Source organism: Triticum aestivum, chromosome 1A (assembly GCF_018294505.1).
Source record: "Triticum aestivum cultivar Chinese Spring chromosome 1A, IWGSC CS RefSeq v2.1, whole genome shotgun sequence".
In the NCBI taxonomy this organism is placed as follows: Eukaryota; Viridiplantae; Streptophyta; class Magnoliopsida; order Poales; family Poaceae; genus Triticum; species Triticum aestivum.
The window spans coordinates 521,357,948-521,372,840 of record NC_057794.1 but is presented as its reverse complement, the minus strand read 5'-3'; the positions used below and the strand labels follow the sequence as shown (position 1 = coordinate 521,372,840).

Sequence of the window (14,893 nt, the reverse complement as noted above, 5' to 3'; positions counted from 1 at the left end):
TGATGCTTGTTGGTGGAAGGGGGAGTATAAACTTTACCATTCTATTTGGGAACCGCCTATAATGTGTCTAGCATGGAAGATATTGCCATCTCTTGGTTGTTATGTTGACAATGAAAGTATACCACTCAAAATGTTATTCACCTCTATTTCAAAACCGAGCTCTGTCACCTCTACAAATCCCTGCTTCTCTCTGCGAAGGGCCTATCTATTTACTTTCATGTTGAGTCATCATCCTCTTATTAAAAAGTACCAGTTGGAGAGCACCGCTGTCATTTGCATTCATTATTGTTAGTTTACATTGAGTATGACCTGACTGGATCTCTTTTACCATGAATCAGTCCTTGGTCTTTAAAGGTGCTCTGCATTTATGTTTTGCGGTCTCAGAAAGGGCTAGCGAGATACCATCTTGTTATATCATATTATGATTGTCTTGAAAAAGTGTTGTCATCCGAGATTTATTATTATTGCTCGCTGGTTGATTATGCTATTGGTATGAGTAAACTTGAGACCTAAGCATTATTGCGAATGTGGTTAGTTATAATCTTTGCTGAAAACTTGAATGCTGACTTTACATGTTTACAACAACAAGAGCAAACAGAGTTTGTGAAAGTTTTTCTTTATCACTTTCAGTTTGTCAACTGAATTGCTTGAGGACAAGCAAAGGTTTAAGCTTAGGGGAGTTGATACATCTCCGTCGTATCTACTTTTCCAAACACTTTTGCCCTTGTTTTGGACTCTAACTTGCATGATTTGAATGGAACTAATCCGGACTGACGTTGTTTTCAGCAGAATTACCATGGTGTTATTTATGTGCAGAAATAAACGTTCTCGGAATGACCTGAAACTTCACGGAGCAACTTTTTGGAAAATATAAAAAATACCTGCAAAATATGAAGGCCAGGGGGCCCACCACCTGTCCACGAGGGTGGGGGCGCGCCTGCCCCCCTAGGGCGCGCCCCCTACCTCGTGGGCCCCCTAGTGCCTCTCCGACTCCAACTCCAACTCCATATATTGTGTTTCGGGGAGAAAAAATCAGAGAGAAGAATTCATCACGTTTTACGATACGGAGCCGCCGCCAAGCCCTAAAACCTCTCGGGGGGCATATCTGGAATCCTTTTGGGGCTCCGCGGAGGGGAATCCGTCGCCATCGTCATCATCAACCATCCTCCATCACCAATTTCATGATGCTCACCGCCGTGCGTGAGTAATTCCATCGTAGGCTTGTTGGACGGTGATGGGTTGGATGGGATCTATCATGTAATCGAGTTAGTTTTGTTAGGGTTTGATCCCTAGTATCCACTATATTCTGAGATTGATGTTGCTATGACTTTGCTATGCTTAATGCTTGTCACTAGGGCCCGAGTGCCATGATTTCATATCTGAACCTATTATGTTTTCATCAATATATGAGTGTTCTTGATCCTATCTTGCAATTCTATAGTCACCTATTATGTGTTATGATCCGCTAACCCCGAAGTGACAATAATCGGGATACTTACCGGTGATGACCATAGTTTGAGGAGTTCATGTATTCACTATGTGCTAATGCTTTGTTCCGGTACTCTATTAAACGGAGGCCTTAATATCCCTTAGTTTCCATTAGGACCTCGCTGCCACGGGAGGGTAGGACAAAAGATGTCATGCAAGTTCTTTTCCATAAGCACGTATGACTATATTCGGAATACATGCCTACATTATATCAATGAACTGGAGCTAGTTCTGTGTCACCCTAGGTTATGACTATTACATGATGAACCGCATCCGGCATAATTCTCCATCACCGATCCATTGCCTATGAGCTTTCCATATATTTTTCTTCGCTTATTTACTTTCCCGTTGCTATTGCTATCATCACTACAAAAAAACAAAAACATTACTTTTGCTACTGTTACCTTTTGCTACCGTTACCACTACTATCATATTACTTTGCTACTAAACACTTTGCTGCAGATACTAAGTTTCCAGGTGTGGTTGAATTGACAAATCAGCTGCTAATACTTGAGAGTATTCTTTGGCCCCCCTTGTGTCGAATCAATAAATTTGGGTTGAATACTCTACCCTCGAAAACTGTTGCGATCCCCTATACTTGTGGGTTATCATAGAGCACCTTTATAATCACCCAGTTACGTTGTGGCGTTTGGTAGCACACAAAGCGTTCCTCCAGTAAACGGGAGTTGCACAATCTCATAGTCATAGGAACATGTATAAGTCATGAAGAAAGCAATAGCAACATACTAAACGATCAAGTGCTAAGCTAACGGAATGGGTCAAGTCAATCACATCATTCTCTAATGATGTGATCCCGTTAATCAAATGACAACGCATGTCTATGGCTAGGAAACTTAACCATCTTTGCTTCAACAAGCTTGTCAAGTAGAGGCATACTAGTGACATTCTGTTTGTCTATGTATTCACACATGTATCAAGTTTCCGGTTAATACAATTCTAGCATGAATAATAAACATTTATCATTAAATAAGGAAATAAATAATAAATTTATTATTGCCTCTAGGGCATATTTCCTTCACTTGAAGCCATTCTGCTTCGACGCATGATGTGTCTAATGTTGTGAGTTCTGCTTCCATAGTCGATCTGGTTAAGATCGTCTGCTTGCAAGACTTTCAGGAAACAGCACCACCACCAAGTGTAAAGATATATCCACTTGTGGCTTTCATCTCATCAGCATCAGATATCCAATTAGAATCACAATACCCTTCAAGTACCGTTAGGTACCCAGAATAGTGAATACCATAGTTTGCATTACCTTGCAAGTAACGCATCACTCGCTCAACAGCATGCCAATGCACATCTCCTAGATTGGAAACAAACTGGCTCAGTTTGCACACACCAAATGAGATGTCATGACAAGTAGCACAAGCTAGGTACATTAGTGAACCAACCACTTGAGAATATCTCAATTGATCTACAGCCGTGCCTTCGAGGTTTCGAATCCGGACGCTAGGATCATATGGTGTTGTAGAAGGTTTGCAGTCCGAATATCCAAAACGGCTCAAAATCTTCTCAACATAGTGGGATTGCAAAAGTGTAATTCCACCCTCAGTATTTCTCAGTAGCTTGATGTTCAAGATAACATCAGACATGCCCAGGTCTTTCATCTCAAAGTTATTACATAGAAAGGCCTTGACCTCCTCAATGACTTTGAGGTGGGTCCCAAATATTAGTATGTCATCAACATACAAACACAATATAACTCCTTTGCCCCCACCATAGCGATAGTATACACATTTGCCAACTCCGTTAACAACAAAGCCAACAGATGTCAGAGTAGTGTTGAACTTCTCATGCCATTGCTTAGACGCTTGTCCATGAGTTATTGAGTGTTTTCAGTTGTTTACACAGAATAGAAGGGGAAAAGGAAGAAAAGAATGGCCCACCGGCCAAAGGCAACAACACTAGTGATTAGGGAAACTCCAATATGGACCATCAAATTGCCCCTAAATATTCGAATCGAGATCAGTCCGAGCATTTTTAGCTGTCCAACGGTGGTTACCAAAATTGTCCGCACCAATTCAGATGTCCAAAATCTCACAAACCAAAACCAAATTGCGGGCGGTTTGCGGGCGTCCATACGTCCATCATGTATGCATCTGGCAATGAGGACCCACCCAAAAACCCTCTCCTACTGCATCCGCTCACCTCCGCCCCGCATTCATCTGGCAATGCGGACCCATCCAATAACCCTCTGCCATCGCATCCGCTCACCTCCGTGACACATTCATGTTGGTTCAAATCGGACATGACATGACGTGATGGCTTTCGACTACATTCAGCCCGTTAACCGACCATCTGCCTACCCGACATTCATACCGGTGCGACGAATAAGACGCCAACTCCAAGAGTCCCCCATTAAAGCCGTTGCTCCGCCTCTCCCGCCATGTTCGCTTGCTCTCCGCGCTACATTCTTCATGTCGGTTCATAGTGGACGTGACCAAACGGGACGATGAGACCACTTCCTACTGCATTCAAGCCGGTTAATCGGCAGTCCGCCTTCCCGGCATTCATAGCGCGAGGTGAACGAGAAGCCAACTTAGGGCACCCACATTCGAGCCACTGCTCCGCCTGCCTGGGCACCTGTTATTTATAGCCGGATGGTGACGCCACAAAACCTGACCCCTCCATGCCCCATCTCCCTCCATCCAAGTCACCGGCGCACTGCCACTTCCTCCAATTCTCCTTCGTCTATCACCGTCACAATGGCCAAGACCGGCCATGAGTACTGGAAGAGCCTTGATGTGAAGCCGCCATGAAGTCGCCATGAGCCTGTGTATTTGCCTCCCCTCTGCATGCCGCTCCAGTGACCAGTGGGTGGGGTGGGGGGATCCCAGTGCTTCCGCCCCGGTTAGTAGTTTAGGCTAGGGTTTTAGTCCTTGCAGGTGTGGCGCTTCTATCTGGAGTTTGTTTTCCGTGCTCAGATCCTCCTCGAGTTCGTCCATCTGGACATTATCGATGAAGCTCCGACGTAGATTCGTGTCGTCTCCTTGGGGCGGTGAGGTTATGGTTTATTGTCAAGTGGCGAGATTTGGTGTCAGGTGCTTCAAATCTATTCAAGGTTCAACGATGAAAATTGCGGCTCCAGAGTGCTAGTCCTTAGGGGCACATGCACGAAGACTTTCCGGCTATATAATCGACAAGGTCAAGCTAGCTCCGATAGGGTAGCGCAGTGGCGGTGCCGGGATCAGAAGTCTGTGATGTCATTTCAAATCTGTGATGTCAAATACATGTGTTTTCACTAATTTTATAAAAAACATACATGATTTCTACTTGTGTACAAAGGATTTTCCAAAAACCTGTGTGGTCAATCGACCACACTCCTCTCAACGTGGCTCTGCCACTGGGGGAGTGGCGACAACCGCGTGTCGACGGCTCATTCTGACGGCGGTAGTGATTATTCGGTGGTCTTGGAATCTTAGGCCCTGTTCGGGAATTGTCCAACTCCGTAGAATACGGGAGCCGACGGAGCACCACTTTCGCAACTCCCAGAAAATACACCGTAGGCCGCTCCGCTCCGGCCGCTTCAGGAGCGGAGCTGCGGAGCCGGAGAGCTGCCGAACAGGCTCTTAATATAATTTTTTTTATTATGTTTGAGATACTTTATACTTTCGATGAACTTTGATAATAGATTTGGATCATTTTTGCAAGAGAAAAAATTCGGTTGCATGGACGTCCATAGCTCCCACAACTCAGGGTGCTCGGTCCCTGGCGTTCATGAGTAGGGTTATATTGCGGAATCTGAAAAAAAAAGGGTTATTACGGTGGTGGTGTACTGGTCCCCGGCGTGCGGACGAGAAAGATTTCTCTGATGATGGGGGAATTCATGAAGGAGAAGGCACAGATCACGTGGAGCACGGTGCTGCTAGAAAACAAGGGGGACTTTGTCTGTGGCGGAATCTACTAGTGAAGGCAAGAACAGAGCCAGCGTGCTTAGCTGCTTGGTGGGGCCTGAGGGAGCTAGTTTATAACAGTCAAGTTAGCTTCAGTTCGATGCAAGCACAAGCAAGTCGTTGTAGTATGGTGGTAAGTATTCCCGCCTGTCACGCGGGTGACCCGGGTTCGATCCCTGGCAACGGCGTTTTTTGTTTTTTATAGTACCCAACATGTTTGGCTTGGGTCTTAAAGGTAGCCAACAAAGTATGTTTACTACCACTCCATTTTATAATATATAGATTTTTTGATAGTTAAACTTAACAATCTTTGATCAACAGAAACCTATTTATATTTACAATATCAAATATAGACAACATAAAAGTATGACTTGTGATTTTTTTTTCGAACCGGCCTATAACTCCTTTACATCGCAAATGAACGTAAATACAATACTTCTAGAAACAATTAGGGGTAGGGAAAGAGGTAATGCGAGCTCAAGCACTGCCAGGAAACCCACTTCATTTGCCTGCCGTCGAAACGAATGCCATGAGGCAAAAACCTGGACAGCATCAAATTCAACAATCATCTTCTTTTTTTGCGGGGGCAAATTCAACAATCTCAATACTACTACAGCCTATTACACCAAAAAACCTGGCAACGGCGTTTTTTGTTTTTTATAGTACCCAACATGTTTGGCTTGGGTCTTAAAGGTAGCCAACAAAGTATGTTTACTACCACTCCATTTTATAATATATAGATTTTTTGATAGTTAAACTTAACAATCTTTGATCAACAGAAACCTATTTATATTTACAATATCAAATATAGACAACATAAAAGTATGACTTGTGATTTTTTTTTCGAACCGGCCTATAACTCCTTTACATCGCAAATGAACGTAAATACAATACTTCTAGAAACAATTAGGGGTAGGGAAAGAGGTAATGCGAGCTCAAGCACTGCCAGGAAACCCACTTCATTTGCCTGCCGTCGAAACGAATGCCATGAGGCAAAAACCTGGACAGCATCAAATTCAACAATCATCTTCTTTTTTTGCGGGGGCAAATTCAACAATCTCAATACTACTACAGCCTATTACACCAAAAGCCAGCAGGGGGCAGGATACCACCGCAAGTCTAACTGCAAGCACAGCAAAAGCTAATTAGGGGACCAGAACCCAGCTGAACAAAGCGCCAAATTAGACAGCCCACCTATTCTCATTCTATCGGACGCCTCACAGCATTGCACATCTTCATCAGATGCATAGTGTGACTTGTGATGTACCCTAGGATATGTATTTCGTATTCTAGAGACAACATGAAAGTATGTCTTGTGATGTACCCTAGGATATGTATTTCATATTCTAGATCTATATGTTTTTCTCTACAAACTTGGTCAAAGTTTGTAAATTTTAACTTTTTAAGAAATCTATATGCGATACATTATGTAATGGAGGGAGTGCTAAATTCTTTTGGATTCCTCGTTGTTTCCAGATAGACTATCGGCTGCACGTCACCCCCACACCAAGTAATGGTCAACCTTCTTTCGAGGCACATCACGTCGCCGTTTGCTAGAAGTGAAGTGACGCCAAGCAAATTATATCACAGGATTCACAGCACAGTTTCGCTCTGAGGTCCAAGTATCAACACTAGTATATCATGGTGCGACAATGGCGGCACCAAACACATCATCCTCGTTTGTCCCAGGATAAACATCACCAATGGGACCGACCCAAATCACTCTTTTCTAAATTTCTAACAACTTTGACGCGAATTTCACACCAAACGGGGGATCTTCGCCTCACTGCCGCTTTTTAGCTTTCGACCGAGACGCATCCTTCCTCATCGTCCAAAATGCCGCGCGGTATCGATTCTGCGACTCAAACCAGATGCTGAGATAAGACCGGTTGTCGTACATAGATTGAATTCAATGTTATACGTCACATAATTCAGTCAACTGTTAGTAGTTTACCTGCATCATCGATACCATATTTGCTGTGTAAGTGGTATCTATCATTTTCTCCACCTGCAAAATTGCATGTTAATAAAATCTGTGGAAACAGCGATAGTCAATTTATAGTGCATAAACCCTCACCTCCATCACAAATCCATAATGGTAAGCTACCCTTTTCACGTCTTCCAAACTTAGTTCGATAGACATATCCTGAGTTCAAGGAGACAAATTATGTCAACTGATAATGCCACCTTCAATTAGTATAAATAATGGGGGTCAAGAAAAGAGTAATTACATCATCTGGTCCATAGGCATCAGCAAAGTGATAAAGAAGCGGACCCATGTTTACCCAGACCTGTTGATTCAAATTGCCGCAGTTACTTATTGATTATAGTAAATACAGAAAGAGCAGGTATAATAGCATTGGAGAGTGGAGAAACAACTTATACTAAATAATGACTTCCTACCAATCAGCTCACAAAATAACATGTGCACTACTGGTTCTCATGAAGAACATATATCCTAATTAAAATCTTAGAGCAAGTGAACTCACTCCACCATCTTTGAGAATTTTTGATATTATCTCAATATATTCAACAATATTGTGTGCCGTATCGAGGAAGAAGCAAGTTACAACAGCATCCCATGCAGCTGGAAGAGCAGATAAGAATTGTAAGAGTGTCAAAACAGCATTTATCCATTACGCAAGTACGGACTATACAAAATGAGAAAAGTAATAATGCAAGCAGTAAACAGAGAAATGCAAGAACATTGAACTCCAAGAGGACTTCAACTTGTTGTCATCCATGAGAAAAGTAATAATGCATCAGTAGCCTACATGGTTACAGAAGGGGTGTGCTTTAGTCCTCTCCAAGTTAATACCGACAAACGCAAAGCAGATTAAATTACAGGCTTGTTTTGCAACCACTCAGGCACCCACTACATTAGTACAAAACTGTTGAGATTTTTCTTTTGAAAGTTAACAAAGGCATTACTCCTAACGCAATTTATGTATTATATGCAGCCCTGAAACAAAACCAAACAAAGTAGCAGAACAAAAAATACTGAATATGTTTCCCGCGAAAGCATGCTTTGTACTTCATATGTACATGATGCAACAACACCGCAGATTATGATCTGGCTGTTTAACCCAACAGAATAAATCATGCTTTTCCTTGTGATTTCAAATTCCGACAATCTGACAAACAAAATCAGCTCAAACTTTCTCTCCTTTTAGGATACAAACAAGATGCAGCTTGCAATTATTAACACGTTTATATGCTTAGACAAGATGGAGTGATGGACTGACCCCATTACAGGAGTATCCATGTGTCAATAATTATTTAACCACACTGCGTCTAACAATCCAACCACCTTATTTCAGTTTCCTGCAGTTACATGCCTCTTTAATGGAGGATTGTAGCAAGCAAAAGCACAGTTAAGCTGATTCTGAAACAACATATAACTCTTTAGTTGAGAAAGTCGTGTAAGGGTCAATTTTTTCATCATTAATGCACCTAAAACTAGAAGCTTTCCTGGTCCGTGAGAAGAACGTTCAGTATTCCTTTAACATAATAACCAATAGTTCATGTGGCAAATATGTGCACCACAAGCCAAAGGGCCCCAGAACACTCTTCAAATCATAAATCATTTTGACCCCTGTCCAACTAAAAGGTGTCATGTCCAACAGTTAGGTGTAGCAGAGATGTGCATGCTGACATGAATATGTGGCCACACAAGAAAGGATCGGGTCCGGATTGATGATATACGTGATAGAGTTGGGGTAGCACCAATTGAAGAGAAGCTTATCCAACATCGTGTGAGATGGGTTTCAGCTCTAGCCTACCCCCACTTGTTTGGGATTGAAAGGCTTTGTTGTTGTTCTTGTTTGTTTGACCCCTGCTTAGTTTACTAAAAGCCCCAATCGTAAGAGAGCAAGTGATCTTACATTCTTGGCTTTCCTCATTGTAGACCTCTACAAAATCTCCAGCACACATCGAAAATCCTTCGGTTATCCCAGCACTGTTAATAGAAAAGAGGACCCAAATACAAGTGAGCTAAATATACCAACGTGAAACATACAAACATATGACAATCAGTGTATCCGCAAGAAATCAAAGTCCACACTCAATAGAAATAAAATTTCAGCTTTTGCCTACAGTATAAATAATGCCAGCAGACTGAAACGAGCTCTATCAGTAAACTCAAACTCAAATGAAACAAAATTTAGATTAGGAAGTCAAATGTAACTATGCAACGACACAATTTTTAATGCCAAAAAAAAAATTAACATCCAAAAGTCAAAATTGTGTGGATAAAAAAGTTGGGCCCTCAAAACTATTTCCATGGACCCAGGTGACGATTTTCAAGGTCCAGGACCTATATGACACCCCAGAAATAGTTTGAGGACCCATAATGCACTTTGATCTTCTCAAATATTCCATAACCTGATTTGTATTTCATACAGAATCCTACAACACAATTTACCTACAAATGTAGTCAGCATAACTGTACTTGGGCCCATGGAAATACTATAATCTAAATGCACTCAATAATACATATATCCCAAATGTACAGCTTTGCACCAAATGTACAAAGAATGATGCATGGGAAAACATTATTTTTGTAGAGGTGCTGACACTGAAAATAAAGAAGTTAAACATGGTGTACTCAATACCTTGAGGGATGAATATCAGGAAATGAAACAGCCCGAAGTTGATCTTTGTCTGAAAGAGAATTGCAATTGTTGTGTATCCAAGGATAAATGGTCCATTCATTGGCCTCTTGGGTGCTGATAGAAATATGTGGTATTATTAGCATTATGAACACAGTTTGATAAAGATGCCGATTGCTTATAATATCTGTAGCACAGAGTTAATAGATTGGCATACTGGTTTAGAATGAAACTTGAACAGATCATCATGTAATATGAGAACTCATTTCCCTGGCTTACAAAACCTGTTCAAGGGAATACAATACAGAATTCAAGAAATATATTGTATTGGCTAATCTTCAACTGAACATCACCATACAGTACCCAGAGAAGAGATCTCCAGAGCCAATCTCCCAAGCCCAGCACCAGGGACTAAACATGAAGGTGGCCTGTGATTTTCAGAACATACACAGATCAGTGCTGGAAACTAGAAGTAAATCTGGAAGGAAAAAAACTTCTGTTTGTTTGTGATGTCAATGGAAATGCTTGGATCCACCATCAATAGCGTCTAAAAGAACAGTAATTTGCTCCGCAGTCTTAGGTTTTGGTGGCATTTATCACGTGCTTCTGACCCAAGATAATAGACTAATATAGCAAAAGCCTGAAGAAAATGTGCTAATAAATAGTAGTACCAGTGCGCCTGTAATCAAAGATACAAGAGTACAAAGACAAAACACGAATCTGCAAGAACATTGTCAATTTGTTCCTTCTGCATGATTCATTGAACAAATAGAAAAATAGGAAGGCTCAGCCTCACAGGTTCTGGGAGCGCTGAGCAGCTTCAAAACACGTTTCCATCATTACTGAGAAAACAATACTATCTGAAACGATTTGCCAGTTTTCACTATAATAATCCCCAGCCCCACCCGCCATGCAAGCAGACTAGTGAACACAAACACAAAGGAGATGACACTGTTAGATATTCCTATCAACCAACTATCCGTCTATCCCACAACGACAAAAAACTATTGCCAGTATCCACTCTTAAATCAAGATCAATTCTTAATCTTAGCAAATGATTTGAAAATGTACAGTAGCTCTTCATTACTGAAACAATAAGAGACAATGCATGTTTACCTGCTTCGGTCAGGAAAAAGACGATTAAGTTCCTCAAGAATTGGTTTATAGCACTCATCACGTTCAATTTGACCCTGGGACAAAAACAATTAAAGGTAAAAAGATCAACATTAGAACAGTGCAGAAAAATAGAAGGTCTACATCAAGCACATTCTAAAACAATCTACAGTTGAACAGAAAATTACCTCCTGGGCCCAATCTCTCACAATATTTCTTATGATACATCTTACCTACATAAATAGTTAAAAAAGTGAATGCTAGATGAATCAAAGCAGATAGAATTCTGAGAAGAACAATTACTTTGTCAACGCCAAGAAAAGGAGAATGTATCAAATGCAGGCAAAAGGAGAATGTATCAAATGATAACAACAATTACTTTGTCAACATCAACTGGAGGAACATCCAGTGGCAAAGATGGAGCCCTGCGGTGCCCTGGAGTTATCTGAAATGAAGAAAACAGATTTGTTATAATCAACAGTTATTTAAACACATTATTATCTTCAAATAGAAGGCACAAATGATTATATTATAGAACAGGACTCAGTTCTTGATAAACTGAAAGGTGTTCGTGAGATGCTTTGTGATATCCTGTCCTAAACTTTATGAATAGTTCGCTGTTAGCTGAAGCATCGACTGGTTCTGCAAATTAGAAAAGCTGAACCATTTCCAATTTTAACTTTATCTGATGGGAGTTTCCTATGTCCAATCCTTAAATTTTGGTGGGGAGGCTATGGCATGGCACGGACGGCTCAATCACTCTGGCCAGGTTACCTGACCTGGCACTCCAAATCACCTTCTGTACATTTCTTTTGCTTGTGGTACTGAACCATCTCTATGGTGCCAGTTTCTATGCAGGCTGGGTTGAACTCCTTGATCACCCTTTGTGCTTGGATGATTTGGAAGCATCGAAATGATTGTGCCCTCAATGGGAGTTCACCTAATGTCCAGAAGGTGCTGCTGGCTATTAAAGAGGAGGAGCAGCATTGGTGCATGGCTGGGGCAAAAGGCTTGGCCAGGCTGACCATGGGAGAGTCGTAGTTTGGCCATGGTTGAGTGTTGGTCGTGCTTTTTCTTGCTTGTGGCGCTCTGTTTATAGCTGTTTTAGTGGAGTATGTGGGTGTGTTTGTACTCTAGGTACATTTGTTATTAGTGCAATGCTGTGCAGCTTTCCTGCGTATTCGAGAAAAAGGAACTGCATGTTGCCAGGTTCCAGTTTGGCTTAAACTGGTTCAAAATTCACCCAGTGAATCTTTGAACTTTTGAATAAATCCCTTGAAGGCACAAATAAACGCCATATGACCCACTTTTATGTAGAAATCCAAAAACACAGGTGAATGTCCTATTTGTATTTTCTAACACTATGGAGCTCTTTAAAAAATGTCAAACTTTTCCAAGAAAGTGACTATGCAACAAAACCCACAAGGATTGGTACCTGGAAGAAAGAGTACCAGTACATTACCTGGTTTACTCTTTGCCAGGCATATTTTTGCAATACAGCCTCCTGAAATAACTTGGGGATAAATCTATTCATCACATGCCCTATTTACAGAAGAGTCTTTATAAAGTACATTTGAATCTAGTCCTAAATTCAGCACATATCACAATCACAAGTTCAGAATTATCAGGGTTATTAAGTAATGGTAGTGGTAATATATTGACTGATGTCGCCAGAGATATGTTACAAGTTCTCAAAGAGAACATAACAAGCATGCCATGTTTGTGCACTAGTCATTTAGACATTTCAAAATCTTGTCTGATAAGAATTTTGAATTATGCATATGTGAATTATTTGGAATAAAAACGGATCTTGCAACATGAGCTTACATTTTCATCAGTAGAAGATGCAAAGCAATCTGTATCTTGACAGTTAGCAGCTGCACTCGCATCTTTACCATCATTACATGATTTATCTTCACCTTGGGATATCCCCAAATTGCAGGCAGCAGGCTGGGAGGAACCCACCATGTGGACTTCCTCATCCTGTTTAATATAAATCAGTCAAACTATACATGCAACATAAAGGGGAATTCAGCAACATATCACCAATGCTGTAATCAAAAAAATATGATAACAGAGTAACAGACTTCTAAGTGAAAACACTCATTATCATGTTTAATGTTTTAAGAAATAAACTGATTCAGACTGAGAAATTACCTTCTTGTTCTCAGTTTCTCTAGTATTTGCACCTTCCTCTGGGCAACAATGCTGAGCAAGCAATTCGGAATTATTTATGGTATCAGCATGACTATGCCCGTGCATGTGCTCTGCACAATCATGACAATCACCATCTACACACTGACTCATGTCGAAAGGAGGTTCAAATGCCTGCAGTTCTTTCTTTTTTAAGAATACCATCACGTGCATTGCAGTTTTCATCAAACAGTCTCAAAAAGACCATACCTCAAGCATATTCATGATAAAAGATGTATTCATGGATATACACCTGCAAGTAATTATGCATCAAATAACAGTAGTCAAAATGTTGAATCAATCAGTACTGAACAGTACGCTATACGCACAAAGGCTTCTGTACAGATAGTGCTACACATGGATGGAGCAGGGGGGCATAGTTACCCCCATGGTAAAAAAAATGTTTACCCCCGATTTCTAATGTATTGCCCTGGCAATACCTCACATGTGAGGTTCTTTGTTTAACTCCTCCCCCAACCAACCACCTAGTATAAATTTTCTAGCTCCGTCCCTGTCTTACATGTCATTCATCTGATACTGATTTATAGCACATATTTTAAACATATCTATAATGCACAAGTGCCAAAACAAAGGACAGATATTGAACAAGCATGGCCAAACTTAATTTGAAAAGGGTATAGGTAGTTTTTTCTTCATAATAAGCCGATGGCTTGAACATAGAGCATCATCATTAAATCTCAGATAAATATGGATAAAATGAATCAATTACCCAGAGTCATATCAAAGATCTGAAAAAGTGAGGTTTGGTGATTCCATATAGACTAAATGAATAAATTACAGTTAACAAACCACTATTTCAGATGATGTACAGCTTGACAGATAGGTGGTTCAGCATTAAGCACAAAATATTACTTACCATCTCAATCGTTGGTACTTAAGACCAAGGTGAAACAGAAGTTCCTGAACAGAGAAAGACATCAGAGAGCATATAGCATTATATAACCTGGATAAATAAAAAAGGTGAATGTGGGGTGACCCTATGAAAACTAAACCTTGTGGGCAGGAGAAAGCTTTTTGAATGAACGTTCATATCTCTTGACATCTTTCTCTGCTGCATCTTGATAGCTGTTACAAAAGCAAAACAACAGTATTTTGATATTCGAAGAGAACAGGAAAGAAAGGGGGTATGCCGTTTCCATGTCTTTATCTTCTATAGATATCATTTTGTGCTATCACTAATCAATAAAAAGCAGCAAACATCATAATTGTGTGACATCAATGATGAAACGTCAAAGAAATCAAGACCTGGAAAAATATACATGTCCTCAATATGGTGTTTTAAGTACATCCAACAGACCAACTAAATCCTAGCATTCATATCAGTTAGTTCGCCATGTGCGCACTCTGATTAATATAGCCACATTTCTTGACCATCTTACACACCCTCCAACAACTTCAATCCGCAACAATCAAATGCAAGGGTGCCAGGAAACTCCGCATTGCGTGGTTATCTTTTTTGTTTCCCTCTAACATGATTAAAAAAACAGGCACACTCATCCATAACGTTTTTTTTTTTTTTGAGGATCACCCATCCATAACGTTCGGACTGACGTG

The 14,893-nt window shown here is 40.8% G+C and overlaps 1 protein-coding gene across 1 annotated transcript in view; it reads right to left on the bottom strand.

Moving 5' to 3' along the window:
- Nucleotides 1-6,962: 6,962 nt before the first annotated feature.
- Nucleotides 6,963-14,893, bottom strand: part of LOC123062555 (carnosine N-methyltransferase) — a 9,097-nt gene continuing 1,166 nt past the window's right edge. The window contains exons 2-18 of the mRNA XM_044486122.1: nt 14,332-14,404; nt 14,196-14,239; nt 13,529-13,571; nt 13,283-13,453; nt 12,953-13,108; nt 11,505-11,570; nt 11,314-11,358; nt 11,129-11,202; nt 10,376-10,440; nt 10,230-10,296; nt 10,016-10,129; nt 9,287-9,360; nt 7,892-7,989; nt 7,634-7,693; nt 7,480-7,548; nt 7,357-7,410; nt 6,963-7,257 (exon numbers count right to left, since the gene is read on the bottom strand). Coding sequence (XP_044342057.1) covers nt 7,186-7,257; nt 7,357-7,410; nt 7,480-7,548; nt 7,634-7,693; nt 7,892-7,989; nt 9,287-9,360; nt 10,016-10,129; nt 10,230-10,296; nt 10,376-10,440; nt 11,129-11,202; nt 11,314-11,358; nt 11,505-11,570; nt 12,953-13,108; nt 13,283-13,453; nt 13,529-13,571; nt 14,196-14,239; nt 14,332-14,404 — 1,345 coding nt within the window. The 3' untranslated portion in view covers nt 6,963-7,185. The remainder of the gene's footprint in view (nt 7,258-7,356; nt 7,411-7,479; nt 7,549-7,633; nt 7,694-7,891; nt 7,990-9,286; nt 9,361-10,015; nt 10,130-10,229; nt 10,297-10,375; nt 10,441-11,128; nt 11,203-11,313; nt 11,359-11,504; nt 11,571-12,952; nt 13,109-13,282; nt 13,454-13,528; nt 13,572-14,195; nt 14,240-14,331; nt 14,405-14,893) is intronic.